The sequence below is a fragment of the Falco cherrug genome, chromosome Z (genome assembly GCF_023634085.1).
Source record: "Falco cherrug isolate bFalChe1 chromosome Z, bFalChe1.pri, whole genome shotgun sequence".
Classification (NCBI taxonomy): Eukaryota; Metazoa; Chordata; class Aves; order Falconiformes; family Falconidae; genus Falco; species Falco cherrug.
The window spans coordinates 13,521,016-13,536,410 of NC_073720.1; the positions used below are offsets into that span (position 1 = coordinate 13,521,016).

Below are 15,395 nucleotides of genomic sequence, written 5' to 3' on the forward strand. Positions count from 1 at the left end.
TCTTCCAAACAGCTCTTTAGTGCCCTGCAACCAAATAATAATTAATAAAAATCTAGTATTATCCTGAATACTAAAATATTCTCTTTTAGCTTCTCATAGCACAAACTGCAGACCAGGACTTTTCCTAGTGTTCTAAGATCCAGTACTGACAGAGTATATATTACAGTGGCAAAAGCAGAAGTCTGTGTCTAATTCTTTTCACTAGATCCTTCCGTTCTCATTTTTCTTCCAGTGTGGTTGTCAGCAAGAGTATCTTTACCAGCAAAATCCTATTAAGCCATATGCTGGTAACTCACCTCTGACAAATTTATATTGGCCTCAGAGTAGATGAACTGGAAGTTTCTACTCAGTATTTTCTTCCCTTAAAATTGTTTGAATTATATGGTGGTTTGTTTGTTTCAGGTTGTTGTTTTGGTTTTTTTTTCTCTCTATTTGAGAAACATATATATATGTTCAAGTGTGTAAGGCAAGGATATATATTTGAAAATTTTTATGGACAAAGATTTCAAAGATTTATGTGTGATACTGAGCAATAATATTGCACAGGTTTTGCAGTGCTGAATATTAGGATATTGGGCTTCTATTCCAAAAATCTGCTACTGATTCATACTGTGGTATTGGTAAAATGATTTTTAATGTTTATGGAATTAAAAATTGTCTAGGAATCTATGAAAAATGTTGAAGGAGTACTTGTCTCTCTCAACTAGGTATTAGTGAATATCAATAAATACTTAATGATTATGACATAATTATAGCTTTTAACGAGGGTCTATTCTAAAAATATTTTAATATTTAGTACTATTCAGGTGTGGTTATTGTGCGTATTGTGTTTCTGTATAAATACATATAACTAGAAAGTTGAAAGACAAGGCATATTGACAAATTATTTGGTAATTTGTCATTTATACAGAGTATGACAGGGGAATGGTGCCCAACTGAAGAGAACAGTGAAAACAAACCTCCACTTAATAACAACATATTGGGTCACGTGCTTCATAGACTGATGGAGATTTTCTATCCTCTAAAACCCAATTCTTCACCTCCAGTATTTCCTCCATTTCCTGTCAAAGGATGTATTTTGGGAAAACCTTTTAGTGGAAAAACTACCTGTTTAAAGTTTATTGAAAAAGGTAGAGATATTTTTCCCCCTAAAATTCTTAGAAATGTTTATTTGTGTTAAAATCCCACTCTAAAATGAAAATTGTTTGGGCAAATCCTTGCATTACTAATCTTCGAATGTCAGCTGCATCTCTGTTTTGCGAGAGTTGGCTGGAAGTCATTCATTCATTATCTCCAAAATGAGATTAACAACACCTAAACTTGAATTTAGTGTTAATTTAGTATTCTGCATTGAGAGTTTGGGGATGTTTGTTAATGGAAAAGTCTAGTGAGATCTCTATGTGATTGTAGATGCATGCTGTGCAGCGGTTACAGAGAAGAGACAGTGGAAATAGCTTACATCAAAAGCCCAAATGAAATAATCCAATTGTCAGTAATAGTCTCTCTGTATGTATGCTCAACTGAAACTGTAAACTGAACTGATTTTTTTTTGTGTATTAGTTTGCAATATTCAGGTACTTTCTGTTGATAATCTGGTTCAGGAGGCCATCCAAGCTTTTCTGAAGAATGAAATGAAAAGTGCACACAGTGGGATTCCACAAGAAGCAGAGAGTTCTGGGGAACAAGATGAGGTAAGTATTTTTGTTCATTTTGGGTTTGGCTCCCACAGGGATATGAGAATGAAATATATAAGAAAGAAAGCATGTTTCAATGTTTTTTACTAGATTTCAAACTTAATCCTAAATTTTGACTTACAAGACCAAGAACCAGCTAGAATTGACAGACTTGTTTTTCCTGTAATACGTATGTGCTTTTCTAATACATTTCTTTTCATGATTGATACAAGGTCCAGAAGAACTTACCAAAATTACCACAGAAAGTTCTAAAAAACCTCCAGACACAAACAGCTATCAATGGAACTAAAGGTGTGTATATATTTTATTTACATGTATGGCTATGTATAGTTATAAAATTTAATTTTCATTCTTATCTTATTTGATTTAAATGGCAATTCCCCTTTCTCTTGTACATTTGAGGTAATATCCATGACATCTGAGTTTTCACAGTAGTTTCTGTAATGGATTTCCTGATTCCATACTTTCTTAGTGCTTGGGAGTAGCAAGTGCAGGCTGCTCCATGGAGGAAGGTGGGTTAGGTGACAAGGGTAATAGCAAAGCAGGAAGCGCCAATATTCACAAAGAGTCAGGATACCGACTGAAGTCAGGGCCACTGTCAGGTCCAGAGGCATTGATCAGCATGAGCCTCAGTCTGGTGACAACTATGCAATTCTGACAGTGAAGTAAGTCTGATGTCAAGCTGGGTACTCAAGTCATAAGGTGTGGATCAGGGTTAAAATTAAGGAGATAGTATATAGGGTGCAAACATGGCTGCTACACAGCTGTAATGTACCACAGGCAGGGTCTAGGATGAGAGCTTCAGCTTCAAAGCAGTTTCCAAAAGGAAGGAAGGGCAAGCCCTCACCTTCCCTCACTTTTCTTTACAACAGATTTTACCAAGAAGGGAACTGACAATGCGGGTAGCCACTTAAACTCAAAGTCACAGAATGGATGAGGGTGGAAGGAAGATCATCTAGTTCAGCCCTCCTCTTCAAAGCAGGGACACTACAGCAGGCTGTTCAGAGCTATGTTCAGTTTGATGCTGAACATCTCCAAGGATGGACACTCCACAACTGCACTGAGCAACATGTTCCAATATTCTGTAACTGTTACAATTAATATTTTTATATTTAAATGGAATTTCCTGTGTTTCAGTTCAAGTCTGTTGCTGTTCATTGTTTTACTTGGCTAAGAAGAGCCTGTCTCTGTTTTCTTTACTCCTGTCCCCACCCCCAGATATTTCTGTATACTGATAAGATTCAGGCCTTCTCTTCTTCAGACTGAACAGTCCCAGCACTCAGCCTCTCCTTGTGTGTCACGTATTCCCAGACCTTATTTGTCAGGGCCTTGTCCAGTATATCCATGTCTTTCTGGCCCTGGGGAGTTCCGAAGTGGACACAGCACTCCAGATAGGGTCTCACCAGTGCCGTATCTTAATGTGGTCCAGGACACTGTTGGCCGCCTTTGCTGCAAGGGCCCATTGCTAACTCACGGTCAGCTTGGTCTCCTCTAGGGCCTCCAGGCCCTTCTCTGCAAAGCTGCTTTCAAGGCCCCCAGCTGGTGCTGAAGGCATAGGGTTTTCCCTCACCAGGTGCAGGACTTTGCATTTCCCTGTGCTGAACTTTGTGAGACTCCTGTTGGCCCTTTTCTCCAGCCCATCGAGGTCCCTCTGAAGGGCAGCACAACCACCTGGCTGGTCAACCGCTCCTCCCGGTTTTGTACTGTCTGCAAACGCATTCTGTCTCACCATGCAGGTCATTAATGAAGATCTTAATCAATATTGGTGTCAGGTTCAGCAGCTGGGGTGCAGCACTGACCACTGACCTTCTGCCGCTCTTCACATTGCTGATGACAACCCCCTGAGCCTGTCAGTTCTGCCAGTTTTCAGTCCAACTCACCGTCCACTTACCTAGTCTGTACTTCATCCGTCTGTCTATGAGGATGTTAAGGAAGACAGTGTCAGAAGTCAAAGCAAGCAGCACGTGCTGATTGTCTGTCAACCACTGAGGCTGCCACCTCATTGTAGAAGGCTGTCAGGTTAGTCAGGCATGATTTCCCCTTCACAAATCCATCCTTTCAACTCCCAGTGGTCTTCTTGCCCTTAGTGTACTTGGAAATGGTTTCCATGCTTACTCCTTCCCTCAGTTCCTAGGGACCGAGGTGAGGCTGACTGGCTGGGGCTTGTATGTCCCCAGTTCCTCCTTCTTGCTTTCCTTGAAAAGAGCGGCAGTTGCATTCTTCTAGTCCTAGGAATCTCTCCCAGTCACCAGGACCTTTCAAAGATCATTGAGAGTGGCTTAGCAATAACATCATCCCGTTCCCTCAGCATGTGTGGGTATATGCCATCAGGTTCCATGGACTTGTGTATTGCCAGTTTATTTAAATGTTCCTTAAACTGTTTTTCCTCCAGCAAGGGTGAATCTTTCTTGCTGCGGACTTTTCTGCTAGTCGCAGGATACCTCAGTCTTTTGCATGTCTCTTTCAGCATGCCCACATTTTTCCTAGCCTTCCTTTTGCTGTGGAGATACCTGTAAAGGGCCTTCATTTTGCTCTTCTGACTAGACATAAGATAAGGCCCTTTCCCCATGAGAACTGTCAAGAATTGAAGCATATTTCCTGGAGACATAGTACAGTTTCCATCCTTGGAGGTTTTCAAGATCACAGTGGGTAAAAAACTGGGCAACCTAGGCTGACCTTTAACTCATGCCTCTTTGAGCAGAAGGTTGAACTTGAACTAGGTGACTTCCAGAAGCTGCTTCCAACCTAAATTAATCAATGTTCCTATGCTTCTAACACTTGTAGATCCTGTATTGATTTGTTTAAAGAACGATAATGAAGTGTATACTTTCATTACTTATCTATAGTAAAAGATATTATAGAATTGTCAAACTTCATATTATACCTATTTTAGGCAATTGTCCTCCCAAAAAGGATCCATCTGGACAAGAATTTACATCAGATAACAGTCAGGATGGTTTATCCAAGGTTTGTAATCCAATTTTAGCTTCTACTTTATAAAGATTCATTGGTTAAATTACATGTTGACACCCTTTCATCATTCTGAATTAATTTATTCACCTCACTGCAAGCATTTTCTGTGTGAAATATGAGAAGAGTTTATTATGAAAATCTGTTCCAGTGTTTGCTGGTTAGAGGTGTACTTATTGTTAAAGTTCTATATCTTCACGTTAAACCTCACATTTATGTAAGGCATGATACATTCTGTCATTTCTGAGTTAGCAAAAACATTCCTGATCTTCCTGCTGCCAAGATCATTCATCTTATGACAAGGTTTATTTTCTTTATGTTGAAAAATACTTAATTCTACAATGTTCTCTTTGACTTCGTTGCTCACTGGAAAATGCTTTGAAAACTAAGGTATAGAAGAAACCCTGTAGAACTAATGGAGTTAAATACTGCCATAGAAAACTGTCAGTGGATTTATGGTAGTGAAAATCAGATTAATCTTAGAACCAGAACACTTTATTTTTTATTTCTTGGCCTTCATATCCTTTGTTTCTCAACCTCGTTTCTGTCTGGCATTTTCATGAGTGTAACGATGGAAATTAGTTGGAGATTTCAATTAAGTAAGGCCTTTTTTACATCAGTTAAAAATATTTTTCCTTAATAGATAACAATAAATGTCAAATATAAATAAGACAATAAACATTAAATTTAAATAAATAAATAATATATAATATATGAAGTAGAATCATAATCTTTCTAACAGTGAATGTTGTGAATATTTTAAGCATATTAGTCTTACACTGCACTCTTTCACAGCTATCTGTACGTGCCCAGCTTGGTGCCGCATCACAGAATTTGTTGAAGAAAGGAAAAAGTATTCCCGATGAATTACTAATTGACATCCTATTGGAAGCCATTAAGTATGAAATTGTATAGCTTTTTTCCTCAGTTATTTAGAATGTTATTATCTATCCTGCAGTCAAGATTCAGCCAATTCTCTTTATTAAGGTATTTTTTGAACACTGGACTCTTCTACCTGAAAGGTGGAGCTAATTATTGAAGTTAGTTAATGCTCGTTTTATGTAAGCAGTAGAATGCTAGCGGTAAAGTTTAGCCCTAAACTATGGAAACATTATTGTATACTACTGAAGGTAAGTAAAAATATACACATGACTATAACATAGTCATTAAATATTACTAATGTTTCGATTAGTTGGAAGCTATTCAGCATGTGCTACTATTTTTTTTTTTTAGATTTTGTGAAATGCATAATCCAAGCATTCATACTTCAGCAGTTAGGTTACTTATTTTTGTCTACTCTTGTTTGACAGAAAATTGTCTCAACTACTCTGATGCAATTGGCACTTAAGTTCCCACATGAATATCATTTCAGTTATATTACTCCTATTAGTATATTTTAAATTTATGAATATTTTAAAGTTATGAAACAGATTTTGCTGTTCTTTACTTCAGTACAAAAGTTAGAGAAAATAATGAAATTACACCTCTGATTATAGTCTGTAGAGTGGTTTTGAAAACTTTATTTACCAAGATAGCAACAATTGTTTTGCTTTTGTTTTTCACTTTTAGTTAGGCCTGATGTTATTTTTCTGATTTTAAATCAGCTTTACAGTTTTAATAATATCAGTCATATTCATCAGAATATTTAATACACTGAGTTCAAAATGAAAGACTGCTAGGGCAAGCTTTCCTTTAGGTGTTACTATTATGCTATCAATTCACTGGATAATTCTGGTTCTTCATTTACTTCTAGCCAAACACCACCAGAGAAGGGGTGGATTATGGATGGGTTTCCAATGACAATTGATCAGGCAAAGCTATTTGAAAAAGCCTATACAGGGTTTGATCCAGAAACAAAAGATGAAAATTGTGGAAAGCTCTCACTTGTTACAGATCCTAGAGTCCCTAGCAAGCTTCCTGTTACCTCACCTGCATTTGATGTTTCTATACTATTGGATATTTCAGACACTGTGGTACTGAAACGTGTGGCAAACTTGAAGTGTAAGTTTTTAACTACTTTTAACAAAGTAAAATGACAAGCAGATTCTGATGTATAGGGAATGTAAAGATTATTATAATACTGAAATGACTAAATTGTGCGTACTATGCAATGTAATACCAAGTTTCGTATTTTAATTAAAAGTACTAAATTATAAAATACCTGTCTTTTCCTCTGACAGTTAAGAAATTAGAAATTATTTAGATTTCTTGACAGCTTTCTCCTCCATCTGTAAGGCCCCTTTTAACTTTAGCTGTCTAAAAATATGACTTGGTAGGTATAAGTAACATGTTAATCCCAAACGTTATTTACCAGATACAGCTGTAAGTTGTACTTACTGGGGCAAAATAGCTCACTGCACAATTTCTCAACATCTCACAGTATCACTTTCATTAACTGTTCATTATCACCTTGAATGCTTCCAGATTATTTTAAATACTTTTATTTGTTTTAGTCAAAGGCAGATGGGAGGTGTGCAAGTGCATGTGTATATGCTTGTTTGTGTTTGTACTGAATTCTCACTGGAGCTGAGGTAGTAGAGTGGCTGGTGTTAGTATCACATAAAACAGCAGCTGGAAAAAACACAAGTTACAACAGGTGCAGAAATATGCCTCAATACAAATTATTGTGTGTAAGTAGTATTTTTCTCCAGGAGACACATTTGGAAAGGGATGAAGGAAATTATAACCAAAGGAGTGTGCCAACATTCATTCCCTGGGAGTGCCAGCATTCATTCCCTATTGATTACTGCCTTTGTCTTGTCTTCACTTAATCAGTGAACAATCAGAAATTGTCAGTTTTAGCAAACAAAGGCAAAGACATCAAAGGCTTTTTAAGGGCTGTTTCATTTCCAGACCACACAGTTTTAGTTGCCCTTACACACCTTGGCAAAACTTAAGTTCTTTTCATTAATATGACCCATGTTGTCCAAATTATAAGGAGGTTCCTCTTCATTGTTTTCACTGCAGCACTTACATGGCACATAGCTTTAATTAAAGCACCGTTTAACTTTTTATGTGTAGGTAGGAGTGAGGATAAGGCAAAACCAGTAGAGCTTCTGCTGACAAGGCGGTGAAGATAATATACACTTGAAATATTTGTTAATTTAAAGACCTTGTGTTGCAGAAACACTTTGAAAATGTGATAATACATGATAATGCAATATAATCTCAGAAATCCAAACAGAATTTCTTTCATAAGATGTATCGTGGTGATAGAAAGAGTCAAAAGAACAATTAAAAAAAATGATAAATCTATAAAAAATGGCTTATTCCTTAATGAATTAAAGTCTTTTTTTTTAAGTTTAGAGAAGACTCGGAGAGAAAGAGTACCTTGACTTCCAGTGCAGTGGAATATATACCCACTGCTGTGAAAAGGAGTAGTTACTTCAAGGAAGATTCAAATTAGATTTGGAAAATCCCTTCTAACTGTTAGAATAGATAAGCCTAAAATAGTCTGCCTACAGGAATGTTCCCTCTATACAGCTGGAGATTTCTGTGACTGCAGAGCATCCTTCAGGAAATATTACTGGTATAATTGGCTATGAATTTAAACAAAGGAAGAGGCAAGACACTGTCTTCAGGTCCTTTCCAGCTTAATTTAATATTTGTATGATTTTTTCTTGACTTTTCCTTTTTTTTAAGGAAGTTTGGTACCCAGTTTTTAAATGCAGAAATGTAAGATCAAGAAACACTGAAATTTTTCTTTTAATAATTACCTTACTTTGGGCGAATAACTGCCTGCATAGTTGCCTTTTTCAATATATGCTTATATATGCTGTTTTCCACACAGCAGATAAATCAAAATCATCTCAAACTGAACAGGAGAACAACAATACAAATTCAGATTCTGATATCCTAGAAGAGAAAATTGACTTAGCAAGGGACCAGGTACTACATAGGTATGTTATATGAAGCACAAAAAAATTGCTTCAGACAGATGTTTAGGGATATAATTAATCTGAATCTCATATGATAGTACTGACATGCCTAATGTTAAGCATTTCTTTAGGAGTTTCTCTAATGTGGAGCTTAAAAAGTACTTTCATTTTTGGCACAATATAAATAATCCTAGAAAATAAGAATCCATGTGTTTTGCTTTTCCAGGGAGATTTTCTTTTTCAGATATATATATTGCATGAACAATACGTATACATATGCATATCTATATGCATCTATGCATACATATATCTGAGGTATGTCATACAACATGTGACTGCCTCTTGAGTGAAAGGCACTTGAGTTACAGATTTTCTAAAATTATGTCTTGCACTTTTACATTTATGAAAAACAGTTTCGTATTTTTTATTGAATCATTAGATGTTTAACTTTACATAGACCAAAATCAAGTCAAGATTTGTTTCTAAATATTTGATGCTATTACCTATTGCAGACTATTATTATATTGATTATTATTGTTTTAGTTGTGATATAAGAAAGTAGGTTTAGCTTGTGACAAGAAAGAGTAAGGAATATATGACTAGTTAACAGTAGGATTTTGAAATTTTTCCTATGTTGAAAATGAAGGGGTTGATGTGAATGGAGTATAATTTTGCAAAAAATGTTGCATGGATTTGTTCTAGATTAAATTAGATAGTTTGCTTTTTCTTTTTTTTATTAATTTGGATGGATTATTATTCTATTAATAACATGGAAAAATTTTTGTTTTCCATTAGTTAGATTTTAATTTTATACATTATTATGATTTTTGTAGACTTTCAGGCTTTCTAGACATGTGGCCAAAATTAGAGAAATGGTTTTCAGGCCATCAGAATATTCTAGTGAAAGTCAACGCAGAGACAGAAGAAAGTCTTGTGTGCCAAACAGTTGAAGAAATTATAATGGAAGAAATTGCAAAAACCCAGAATAGAAGTAAGTTTTCTGGTTCTTACTTTTTACAGTTCAGTCAGAAAATACTTTGTTCTTCATAATTAATAACTGACATGTAAAAACTATATGGAAACATACATTTTCACTGGCCATGCAAGACTTTGGGGATGTGTGAGTTAGTGACAAGTGCACTAGAACTCTGAACTTTTTGTTGTGTTTTTACCATTTCAGAGGATGTGGACCAATTTCATATAACTGTAACGATCATTTAAGAAAAAGTTTTAAAATAATTAAAAGAAAATGTAATTTGGATTTATTTAAATTCCATGAAGTAAAGGATTACTAAATCAAATCCTTTCTTCCTGGTTTAAATATTACAGCTAGCATCTACGCCATATGGGATAGCTTAACGGTATAAGAAAGATTAACTTGGCATTATCAACATGTATTCAATTATCATCAGCAGCTTAAAAACATGGATAACTTAGAGTGGTTTTGATATGTGTTTTGGTGCATCTTTATTCCATTTTTCCTCTTAATGACCCAAAATGAAGAATAATTTAAAAATTAAGAAGGAAAAATGATGAAGTATCCAGGGGAAAAGATGCATCAAGTGAACCAGGATTAGTAGACATCTGAGTAACCATTTTTTTTCTTCATAATTATTACATGAAAGTCTTGATGTGTCTTCTGCCACCAAAACAAAAAAACAAAACAAACCAAAACAGAAGTATTAGCTTGGAAAGTACCTGGAAGGCACAAACAGTAAAAAAGGTTAGAGTGCTACTTCTGCACAAGGTTTCCACTTCATGAAAAATTCTTGGAAATACCATACCTGACAGAAAACTGGATGAGCATTTTTGAAGAACTACCTGGTTGGAACTGGTTTTTTTATGTGCTTGTATGTAATTCAGAGTGCTGCTGGAGTCAACAGCAAAATTCCTATTGATGCAGATGTAGTTGAAAATTTGTGGTTAGAGTCCAGCTACCTTTTAGAAGTATTGTAAGGGCTATTTACTTCCTATGGAGAAATCCCTGTGGCCAGTTAATAATGTCAGATTTCATGTTTATTTTGATAGATTCCCAGATGTCCTTCACTACTAGGTTAATATAAGCAGAACAGAGGTGTGAGAAGGTATATTAATTAGTCAGACGTCAGTAGCGTTCTAGGAATGACACGGTAAACCTAAATCCAGAGACAGGTTCTCAAAATGTTTAGCAGAAGCTGAAGTAGTTAACATATTTTATGTGGCCAACAGTTTTGTTCTTTTTATAAACTTAAATCAGGAGAATGAGAACAGTTTTTCCATTGAAGCACCCAGCAAGATAGTGTTTTTCAGATGCATATTTGCCACACTGAAAGTAAAACAAAACACATCTATTCTTTAAATGTTAAGCTTCTTCCAAACAAAAATATAAGACTGTCAGTTAATGCAAGCTTCTTTATTTTCTTTGAATATTTTCAAATCCACAGCAAAACTGGCCAGAATTCATGCACATGATTCTGAGCGGTTAATTAATGTTAACTTAAAACCCTAGTTGTTGTAGGATCCTTCTATGGCCACTGAGGAGACGCTGGTATCTTTCCAGAGGTCCGTACAGATCCTAGGGTTGAATCATTTTCTGAAGCTGCTAACTACATTCAGTATTTTTTTGCTATACTATAAGATAGCAGGGTTAGTTTTTCACTGGGTTGTTCTCTACCACATGACCTTTTCTGTTTCTTTTTTCCCATGCATCATCTTTCATACTTCCCAGCTTCTCCTCAGAGTAAGGTGTATTCTCCATATTAGGTCAGATTTAGCTCAATTTATCTGTTTGTTTCTTCTTAAATGTTGGTTTTTCTTGATTCAGTCTTTCCCAAGTCTGGCATGGAAGTGTTTACAACTGTTCTTTAATTAAGCAGGGAGTCCTTGAAATCATGATAGTTATAATGAATCTCAGAATTGTATCAACACCACTGGCCTTGGTTTACCTGGTAAAGAATTTGTTTCATATATATACATACTAATTCATTATCTGCCTGTTTCTTTCACAGTGATGGTTTTGGAACAGTATCAGTCCTGCAAAATATAAGCTTAACTGGAAAGCAATTTTATAACTCTGACATCACTGATTTGATCAGTGTATTTTTTGATGAACAACACCAAAGTAATGAAATAACAAATCTGTTCTATTATTTTGAACTTGTCAAATACACAGATATCTAATTCTGTATATTGATACTTAGAATACATTTTAAGGTACTAATTTTACATTCATATGCAAGGGTCTGCTCAAGAAATACCACCAGGAGATAAGCTTTTACCAGTTACACCGCAAGATCTGCTTCCTCCCATTCCTGTGGAACTACCACCAATTGAACCAGGATCAGATCAATGGATTTATGTAGATGAACCACTTCCCAAGGTATGTTAGTTTGTGGTTAAAAGTCTTATATATCAAAGTATACTTTTTTCTCATTTTTTTATGCGTATTCTACCTAAACCTTTTGTCCCATTGCATGTTCTCTTTGTACTATTTTTCAATGAAAAATAAACTAGTACTACGTTAAACAAATAACAGTTGCTACTAAAATACATAAAATTATGAAAGTTTAAAATTTTATCTTTTTTTTTTCTAAATTCTTTACAATGATGATGAAGAATAGAGTATGGATGCCAAAATAAGAATGCTTTATAATATTATGTAATACTAGCATAGACTTACCATGTCAGTTTCCTGTCTCTGACAAGGGCCAGTTGTGCATCTCATAGAAGGAGTGTAAGAATGAAAGCATGAACTGATCTTTCTCCTGGGTTACTTTTTTCTAACAGGTTTTCCCCAAGGACATCTGCATAGTTTCCAAGGATCTGAAATTTAGGGGTTTCCTGAGATTACTTTATATCTGCATCTTTGTGTTTAGTAGCTCACAATAGAATCTTCTTCCCTTATTATGTCTAGGTGTTTTCTTTGATGCAGTTTGTTTCCTGATCTCCATGATATAGCCTGAATAATTGAGCTCATTCTGAAAAAGTATTTCTGTTTCTTTGCTTTAAACCTGTAGTTTGCTTGGGACATTTGATGACCCTAGTTCTTGTATTGTGAGTTACAATAAATAATAATTCTATAATCACCTTCTGAAGATAGTTAAGATGTGAAAGGCATCTATTAAATCTTCATTTTTTTCAGTGTTGCTTTGCTTCTCCAATACAGTCATAACCTGTTTAACATTCCTTATGAGGAGCAATTCATATGTTCAGTCACAATTCTTGCCCTTCTGTCTGTCTCTTCCAGTTCTGCTGTAAATTTTTTGAGATGGGGAGCTGGGTCTGCTTGCAGTATTTTAAGATTTGGATTTCAAGGGTGCATAATGATGCTTTGTGTTTTGTTCTGTAATTCCCTTCCTAATATTTCCTAGTTTTGCCTTCATGACTGCAGTTAGCTTGCATATGATGCATTTCCTCTGGACGTGAGCTTTATTTTGCATTTCATGACAGTCAGTCAAATATCACTTCTGCAACACTAGACAGTCAGCTTCTATTTTTAGCAGCTTGAACAGTTGTGTACCACTGAATTTCGATACTGAAGTACTCAGTTTATGAGTATATCCACAGATGCTGGAGTATTCTGCTGGAATTTGGCATTCATTTTGAGTACTGCCACTTGTTTCCAAATAAATGCACAGGATAAAACTGTATGTTGGTACAATGTCTATAATCAGCTGTAAACAGTTGTAAATCAAAAGAAATAACCTAGTGAAAAAAATTCAGTAATATGATTTCATGAAATAATCTTTCTTATATTTGCTAATGCTACAGCTAAACGGGTTATCAAGAAATATATCAAATAATTTTGATGTTTTGAAAAAATTCACAGGAAATACCTGGATTTTTAGTACCTTACTGGGAAATGGTAGAAAAAGCATATATGAATACCATCAAAACTATACTTAGATGTCTAAGGGAAGAACAGCACTCTGTGATACATTACTTAGCAGATGTTAGGTGAGTAGAAATAGTGGTTTATTACATTAACATTAATATTTTGTATTTTTCTTGTGACATTCTATATGTCTTTTAACACCAAAATCTTTATTTTACCATAATTTACAGAAAACAATTCCAAGATTATTTGAAGCGTCCAGATATCAAGCAGGAGTTTGTATCTCAGTGGCAATCAGATTTTAATTCAATCGCTGATGACCTGCGAGAAGATGAGGAAACAAAAGCAGAACTACACCAAAGAGTTACTGTAAGTAAATGGCAAGTTATAATATACCCTTAAGTGTCGTTTGATTGTGTACAAGCTTGATGGAACATGAATGATATTACTATTTATGGGTTTTTTTCTTTTTTACCACTCTTAAACTATTTCACATTCTCTTGTATGTAAAGTGTTCTCCACTGTTATTTCTCTGGATTTTGGCCATATCTTTCCTATGACTTGCTGGGTTTTTTAGATTATACTGTGGTATAATCACATTGTAAAATAAATATTTCTATGCTTTCTTTATGTTTTATAGTTTTCAGAGATTTTAATAACAACTTTGGACATTTCTATCACAATCTAACAAATCCTGGCAGTCATTTAGTTTTTCCATAAATTGTATATGATATTTTCTAAAACTGATCTGTGCAAATACAGATAATTTCTCTGAATTTTTTTTTTGAGTCAAGTAATCTTTGCTAGGTCATACATGTCTTGAGAGTTCTCCACAAAAATAGAGTAAGGTCCTTACAAGTTTAGAGCCAGATTTAACATAGGCAGGAACCAGAGCTATCTTTGAATTTATGGGATTCCCAGTTCAGGACAGACATGATTTTTAATTGACTTTGTATCAGGAAATGCTCCCAGCAAACGGGAAAAAAATGCTGGCAATGTTGTTAGTTGAAGGGAACATTGGTAGAATCATGGATTAATTCAGTGAGATGGAAAAAGCATCAGACCTTCTTTTCTATAGCATTATTTCAATAGAATGAAGTAGAGGACTTAAAAATCATCACCCATATTCCTAATTTCTGCTAAATGAAATTATAAAAAGACTGAAATCACTCTGTCCTATTCTTTAGAAAGCTAAAATTTTAAATATTTGGCCTTTCTTTCATAACAGAAATCCATGTTTGACATTGTCCATTTCAAATTAAGTTAAGAGGAGGTGGCAGTCCCACATATTGCAGTGAGGCTCAGATACTGCGATAAGGCTAAGCACAGTAAGGCAGTTTGGAGCAAATATATGATTTCCAGAATTTCTCTTTCTGAATGATCTGTTCTGGTCCTTCTGGATCCCAAACCTGTGGGTGAGTCTGAAGATGGTACTTCCTCTGCACTTTAAAGGCCTGCCCATTGTACCTCTCTGAATGAGAGAGTTCTGTCATCCATCCTTCCTTTATGCTAGGAAAGGAGAGAGCGGAAGTGAAAAGAGTCATAATTAGTGGAATGTTTTTCCTCAAGCATTTTCAGTTTTCCTAGACTGCTCAACTCTGCCATCTCAGCTGGACTGTTTCTGAAACACTATCCACACTGGAAGCTGACATCTGTGAAACCTGAAAACCAAATTTCTTGATATCAACTGAAAAATGTAAATATCCACCCCATTTTGTGATGGGTGAAAAGCTCCTCAAAGTTGTAAAGCACAAAGGGCAGCCAAGGCTTTGGCATCCTTAAGATCCAAACTCAGAATTACTGGATAAAATACATGTCAGCAGCACATCTCTGTTACACTGTCTTTCAGCAATTTCTCCAACCCCCTTCTCACTCCATTGCTGTCATTTAACACTGTCAGTCACTTGGTCCCACTACTTTTCCTTCCAGATAAGAGAGGACTTAGCAGGTGCAGCGATTTTTTCTTTTTTTTTTTTTTTTTTTTTCACCGAGTACAAGGAAAGACGGAGAGAGAAGCTCTTTCACTTTGAAAAGAGGAAG

General features: G+C 35.4%; 1 protein-coding gene across 1 annotated transcript in view; it reads left to right on the forward strand.

Annotated features, from left to right (window-relative positions):
- The window catches only part of SPEF2 (sperm flagellar 2), an 87,231-nt gene that overhangs the window by 26,229 nt on the left and 45,607 nt on the right, over positions 1-15,395 (forward strand). Inside the window, exons 11-21 of the mRNA XM_055699863.1 lie at positions 911-1,130; positions 1,561-1,691; positions 1,907-1,985; positions 4,588-4,661; positions 5,460-5,563; positions 6,418-6,665; positions 8,455-8,563; positions 9,376-9,536; positions 11,746-11,900; positions 13,350-13,477; positions 13,586-13,724. Coding sequence (XP_055555838.1) covers positions 911-1,130; positions 1,561-1,691; positions 1,907-1,985; positions 4,588-4,661; positions 5,460-5,563; positions 6,418-6,665; positions 8,455-8,563; positions 9,376-9,536; positions 11,746-11,900; positions 13,350-13,477; positions 13,586-13,724 — 1,548 coding nt within the window. The remainder of the gene's footprint in view (positions 1-910; positions 1,131-1,560; positions 1,692-1,906; positions 1,986-4,587; positions 4,662-5,459; positions 5,564-6,417; positions 6,666-8,454; positions 8,564-9,375; positions 9,537-11,745; positions 11,901-13,349; positions 13,478-13,585; positions 13,725-15,395) is intronic.